The sequence below is a fragment of the Nansenia antarctica genome (assembly GCF_963989245.1).
Source record: "Nansenia antarctica genome assembly, chromosome: 13".
NCBI lineage: Eukaryota > Metazoa > Chordata > Actinopteri > Argentiniformes > Microstomatidae > Nansenia > Nansenia antarctica.
The window spans coordinates 22,513,648-22,520,398 of NC_137683.1; the positions used below are offsets into that span (position 1 = coordinate 22,513,648).

A 6,751-nucleotide genomic window follows, 5' to 3' on the forward strand; every position below is an offset into this window, starting at 1 on the left:
TGCAGGACACGCAGTGACATGTGGTGCCACCTGTGAGGGGGGAGTGGGAGAGAAAGAGTGAGTGTCATCTGCCTTAGGAGTGGTGGGAGAAACCATGCGGGGGAATTCCTGAGCCCAGAGATTTGGTGTAGAGGGAGGATAGTGACGGCCCTAGGACAGAGCCCTGGGAGACCCCAGTGATGAGGCTTCGTGGTGAGGGCTCATGGAGAGGACAGCCATGTCACCCGGTAGGAGCGACCGGCCAGGTAGGATGCAAACCAGGAGAGGTCAGAGCCAGAGATGCCCAGTTCTGAGTGGGTGAAGAGAAGGATCGGGTGGCTTACTGTGTCGAATGCAGCGGACAGGTTTGGAAGAATGAGAACAAAGGAGAGGGAGGGAGTTCTGTGACAGCAAGGAACCTCTGTGACAGCAAGGGGAGCCGTCTCAGTAGGGTGCCCAGCCTTAAAGCCGGATTGGTGAGGGTCAACAAGGTTGTCTGAAGGAGATAGTGAGACAGTTGGTTAGATACAGGACGTTCGAGGGTTTTAGATAAGAAGGAGAGAAAGGATACCCGTCTGTAGTTGTGGACAGAAGAGTTCATTTCTTGAGAAGAGGCTTGACTCTGGCTGTCTTAAAGGCAGCCGGGACAGATCCTGGGGATGGAGAGGAATTCATTACGGCGGTAAGGTGAAGGAAGGAGGTCTTTGGAAACGGATAGGAGAAGAAGGCGGGAGGAGATAGGATCGAGACGGCAGGTAGTTAGATGTGACCAGTTCATCAGGGAACGGAGCTGATAAGCCAGAGACCGAGTGTAGCGCAGTTTGGGAGGGGTGGGAGGGGTGGGAGAGGTGGGAGGGGTGGGAGAGGTGGGAGGGGTGGGAGGGGTGGGAGGGGTGAGAGGGGTGGGAGGGGTGAGAGGGGTGGGAGGAGTGGGAGGGGTGGGAGGAGTGGGAGGGGTGGGAGGAGTGGGAGGGGTGGGAGGGGTGGGAGGAGTGGGAGGGGTGGGAGGGGTGGGAGGAGTGGGAGAGGTGGGAGGAGTGGGAGGGGTGGGAGGGGTGGGAGGGGTGGGAGAGGTGGGAGAGGTGGGAGGGGTGGGAGAGGTGGGAGGGGTGGGAGGAGTGGGAGAGGTGGGAGGAGTGGGAGGGGTGGGAGGGGTGGGAGGGGTGGGAGAGGTGGGAGAGGTGGGAGAGGTGGGAGGGGTGGGAGGGGTGGGAGGGGTGTTGGCGGGAGCTGGAGAGAAAGGGCTGCTAATGTCATCAATCTTATCTTCCAAGTAGGTGACAAAGTCACCCGCTGTGAGGTGCTCAGTGCGTTAATAGATTTATAGAGGTGTGAGGTACTCAGTGAGTTCATAGATGTATAGAGGTGTGAGGTACTCAGTGCGTTAATAGATTTATAGAGGTGTGAGGTACTCAGTGAGTTAATAGATTAATGGAGGTGAGAGGGACTCAGTGAGTTAATAGATTAATGGAGGTGAGAGGGACTCAGTGAGTTAATAGATTAATGGAGGTGAGAGGGACTCAGTGAGTTAATAGATTAATGGAGGTGAGAGGGACTCAGTGAGTTAATAGATTAATGGAGGTGTGTGGTACTCAGTGGGTTAATAGATGTATAGAGGTGTGAGGTACTCAGTGGGTTAATAGATGTATAGAGGTGTGAGGTACTCAGTGAGTTAATAGATGTATAGAGGTGTGAGGTACTCAGTGAGTTAATAGATTTATAGAGGTGTGAGGTACTCAGTGAGTTAATAGATTTATAGAGGTGTGAGGTACTCAGTGAGTTAATAGATTTATAGAGGTGTGAGGTACTCAGTGAGTTAATAGATTAATGGAGGTGAGAGGGACTCCGTGAGTTAATAGATTAATGGAGGTGAGAGGTAGTCAGTGAGTTAATAGATGTATAGAGGTGTGTGGTACTCAGTGAGTTCATAGATTAATGGAGGTGAGAGGGACTCAGTGAGTTAATAGATTAATGGAGGTGAGAGGGACTCGGTGAGTTAATAGATTAATGGAGGTGAGAGGGACTCAGTGAGTTAATAGATTAATGGAGGTGTGAGGTACTCAGTGAGTTAATAGATTAATGGAGGTGAGAGGGACTCAGTGAGTTAATAGATTAATGGAGGTGAGAGGTAGTCAGTGAGTTAATAGATTTATGGAGGTGAGAGGGACTCAGTGAGTTCATAGATTAATGGAGGTGAGAGGGACTCAGTGAGTTAATAGATTAATGGAGGTGAGAGGTACTCAGTGAGTTAATAGATTAATGGAGGTGAGAGGTACTCAGTGAGTTAATAGATTAATGGAGGTGAGAGGTAGTCAGTGAGTTAATAGATTTATGGAGGTGAGAGGGACTCAGTGAGTTCATAGATTAATGGAGGTGAGAGGGACTCAGTGAGTTAATAGATTAATGGAGGTGAGAGGGACTCAGTGAGTTCATAGATTAATGGAGGTGAGAGGTACTCAGTGAGTTAATAGATTAATGGAGGTGAGAGGGACTCGGTGAGTTAATAGATTAATGGAGGTGAGAGGGACTCAGTGAGTTAATAGATTTATGGAGGTGAGAGGGACTCAGTGAGTTAATAGATTTATAGAGGTGTGAGGTTCTCAGTGAGTTAATGAATGCAGGGAGGTGGTTTTGGTGGTGTGGGGTAGAGAGGTTGTGAGGCTTTCGGGGTTGACTGAGATTAAAGCCTGTTTCATTATGAATCATATTGATCTGATGTTTAGAATGTCATCAGATGGAGGCAGCAGAACATTGATCCATATTGTGCTGCTGTTTAGCCTTAGGGTGTGCATGTTAAAAGAGGGCATATTATGCAGTTGGTTGTAATCTGTTTAAAATAACTAACACTAATTCTCTTGTCAGTGATTTAGCTATTTATGATTATGATGATGATCATGATGACGATTATTATTATTATTATTATTATTATTATTAGTGTCTGGTGTGATGTTGAAGGACAGTGTTTTCATTATGTTAAAAACCTGACTACCTTTGTGTAAGCAATAGAAATATATGTTACTTTCTGGCAGTGTACACCTCCACTTCTGCTTCATTACATTTCCAACGCATAACCTGAGCACAGTGTTTGGCACCATACCTGGTGCCTAAAGGCTATTGTCTTACATCACGGGCTCCCAGTTAATAGTCTCTGTTGTAAAGCTGTCGATATCCATCATACTGGGGCGTTTTTCTACTGACCTCACCAACACACACGCACGCACACACACACACACACACACACACACACACACACACATTCGCTGGGTCCTGGCTGCACACCCGGCAGAGCACAGCTCCTCCAGGCTATTATTGGAACTGTCGACAGCTCTCTCAGCTCTCTTTTCGAATCTCGAAGTTTGCCTTGTTTCTCTTCTGCAACTCTTAATGGTGCATTACTCTATATGGGTTGGCTATCTAGAGGCACAACTCTTGTTCCATAGCCTTGAGATGGTGCAACGAGAACTGTTTGCTTGTTTTGTTTTGTTATTGATGGAGCTGCGTAGTAGCTGCTGCGGAGCGGTGCAGAAATGTCAGCGCCCACGGGCAAACAAGAGCGCCAAGTGCTCCACACCTCCGTAAAGACAACACGAGGGGTTCTGACTAGCAATGAGGCTCAGTGGCTTCACCCACCGGTTTCCCCCCCCACGCCTTTTGATCTCTAGGCTCAAACTGTCTTAAGTAGTATTTGTTTTCGGTTTAAAATATTTAGCTTGATTTTTGTTGCCCGGGCACAATGGAAACCTAAGGCAATAGTCCCAAAAGTTCATACTCAGCACACACTTTCAAATATTTGAAAATACAATTCCAACCCAAGTCTTTGGTTTTACACTAGCCCTACTCTGAGAAAAGAAATGGAATATTCTCCTTGATGCTGTATCTTGCAGAGTGTCTCATGTACCAACCAGTGTGTCCTCTGTGTCCCCTATCTCTCTCTCTCTCTCTGTCTCTCTCTCTCTCTCTCTCTCTCTCTGTCTCTCTCTCTCTCTCTCTCTCTTTCTCTCTCTCTGTCTCTCTCTCTCTCTCTCTCTCTCTCTCTCTCTCTCTCTCTCTCTCTCTCTCTCTCTCTCTCTCTCTCCCCCTTTCTCTCTTTATCTCTCTGTCCAGGTGGCTGACTTCATCCACTCTCTGCCTGGCTGTGTGGAGCAGGCCAAGCAGTTCAGGGAGGAGGTAAGACTTGCTCAGGTCTGCCACTAGTCTTCAGAGATTAGAGCTTAAACCAATGCCTTTTAAGACAGTTACATGTCTAGCACCTGTCCACAGATCAGTACTAAACTATTAGTACATGTTAATGCTAGTTTTAAGGCTTGTCTTCCTCCATATGGTGTAGTGTAGTTTGCTGGAACATAGTAGTTTATGCCACTGGCCACAATTATAATAGACACCCATAGGAATATAGATAGACCCAATGCTCCCTGAAGTGTAGACCCCCTCACTCTTGAGTGTGTGAACACTAGATTCATAACATAGAAGCATAGATTCGTTTTTTCCTGCAATGATTGGTGGATAGATGATTCACTTACTTAGTCAAATGTATTTGTCGTAAGTCGCTTTGGATAAAGGTGACTGCTGAATGCCAAAAATGTAAAATGTAAACGAACAAGATGTGATGGAAACTAAATCCATCTACAGTAGTGTAGTGATGTGCTTCAGTGAACAGGGGGTTGACGGGCGGCATCTGTTTCAGAAAGGTTTGACTGCGGTTTGTTTGAGTTAGAAATTAGACGGAGGCAAGAAGACACGGCTAGAATCTAAAGTATTCAATTATCGTAAGCTATTTGTGATTAGCATTCCGAGCACGCTAGTCTTTCCCTCAAATAGTCTCACTACAGTATTTGCCCAGCGCTCTTCTGATAAATTTCGTGCAATTAGCGTCGGCTTTCCCTAATTGTGGTTTTACATACTCGGTGTGATTGAAATGTCTTGTTCGTTGTCTAGAACTGTCAATCTGATCCAAATGATGAACTGCAATAGGAAGGTTTTAAAAAGATTGTTCTTCCTGAACTCATGTCCTGTGTGCTACCAGGCTGTTTAGACTTTAGGGGCGCCTGGGTGCCATAGCTCATGCCATATAATCGCAGGGTCCCTGGTTCGATTTCCTCCATCAACCTATCCTCCATGTGATCCCTCCTCTCTCTCTTCCTGTCGATCTCTACTGTCTCTATCCCATAAAGCAGAAATGCTCTAAAAACGTTATATTGTCCAAAATAGGTCTTTGGTTTGTGGGTTAGTTGTGTGTGTTAGTTAGTTCTCATGTAATCCGGTTGGTTGTCGTCTTTCACCAGCAAATTGACGGGAAGGCGTTCCTTCTGCTGACGCAGCGTGACATCGTCAAGATCATGAGCATGAAGTTAGGCCCCGCCCTCAAGATTTACAACTCCATCCTGATGTTCAAGCATGCGGAGGAGGACAGCCAATCAGCAAGCAGTGACGCCAACACCTGACCAATCGGCAGGCGACACCAACACCTGAGGCAGCCAAGGCCACACCCACCAGGCCTTTCATGTGTCCAGTAGAGGTCCGAAGCGTGGCGTCAGAATGTACTTTGTTTGAGTTTTGTTGAACTTACGTCGGTGAAAGACGAAAATGCTCATTCATTTTTCCCATTTTTCCCATTTTTACATAGAGACAAAATCATTGAGAAATGGTTACATGAACCAAACTATTTAATCAGAGAAAACATCCAATTTAAAGTAAGCATACATTTTACACAACTAGAGAATTAGCCTATAATTAACAAGACAAAATCATGGGGAAAATGTATTGAGATTTTTAGTAGTCTTGAACCAGCAGCAAGTTCTCAGAATACATTTTGACAACCACTTCACCTATCAATCAGACACGCACATTTACTGGTTGATCCATTCCAAAAGAAAACGATTCCACCCGACACCCTCCACCCCCACCCCCACCCATGCTCCTGGGCATACAGGTACTTATGTTAAAGGACGTGGCCAACACGTAATCTGTCAGCTTTGGACTTCAGGTTCCTGGGTGTGAGCGTGTGTGTGTGTGTGTGTGTGTGTGTGTGTGTGTGTGTGTGTGTGTGTGTGTGTGCGTGTGTGCGTGTGTGTGTATGGAGTCTCCAAATCTGCCTTTAATACTCAAACAGGGTTGATGTTCAACTCAACCTACATGTATACAAATACTATACACAGCAGCACAGTTTTTCTATGTATTTTATGCTGTACCCTTTTCCTGCTCTAGTTTCCCCTGAGGATCAAAGAACTGACAATCACCACTGCCAGTACAGAGCTGTGTACTAACTATACGACACACACAAACAACCTGTGCTTTTCTGGGTCATAACGGTGCTATCTGTAGTCACAATACAAACAGTCTAAACCACAGTACAGGAGTTGACCTCTGGTACAGCTTTCCATTTAAACCCAACCTAAAGTCAAATCGATCACTAGCCCCAACCCCCCCCCCAGACACTTACGTAAGCCTGAGAGGGTTAAGATTTAAGTAGTATAGTAGTTTCTCCACATTCTCCTCTGATAGGTTTGGAAGAAGTATGTCTTACCTACTGTACACCTGGCCAGATCCTCTCAGATCTCCATAGGTGCGTAGGGTCTTCAGAGTCTCTGAACCCGTAGGGTGTAGGGGCTAGAGGTTGGTTTGGGATTGAGCCATTCTTATTGCTACTGACTCACACTGGGAGAAGCCCACTGTGTCCTCCATCTTGATTTGATTTGAATCTATTTTGTTTTTGTGCTTCTTTGATGTCACTATAGCAACGGATTCACCTGGATTTATTGTGAAAACATCTAGG

At 46.2% G+C, this 6,751-nt stretch overlaps 1 protein-coding gene across 1 annotated transcript in view; it reads left to right on the forward strand.

Moving 5' to 3' along the window:
• l3mbtl4 (L3MBTL histone methyl-lysine binding protein 4) overlaps positions 1-6,399 on the forward strand; it is a 77,194-nt gene extending 70,795 nt beyond the window's left edge. Inside the window, exons 18-19 of the mRNA XM_080544434.1 lie at positions 4,084-4,146; positions 5,262-6,399. Of these exons, the coding sequence (XP_080400560.1) occupies positions 4,084-4,146; positions 5,262-5,420 (222 nt within the window). The 3' untranslated portion in view covers positions 5,421-6,399. The remainder of the gene's footprint in view (positions 1-4,083; positions 4,147-5,261) is intronic.
• Positions 6,400-6,751: the final 352 nt, after the last annotated feature.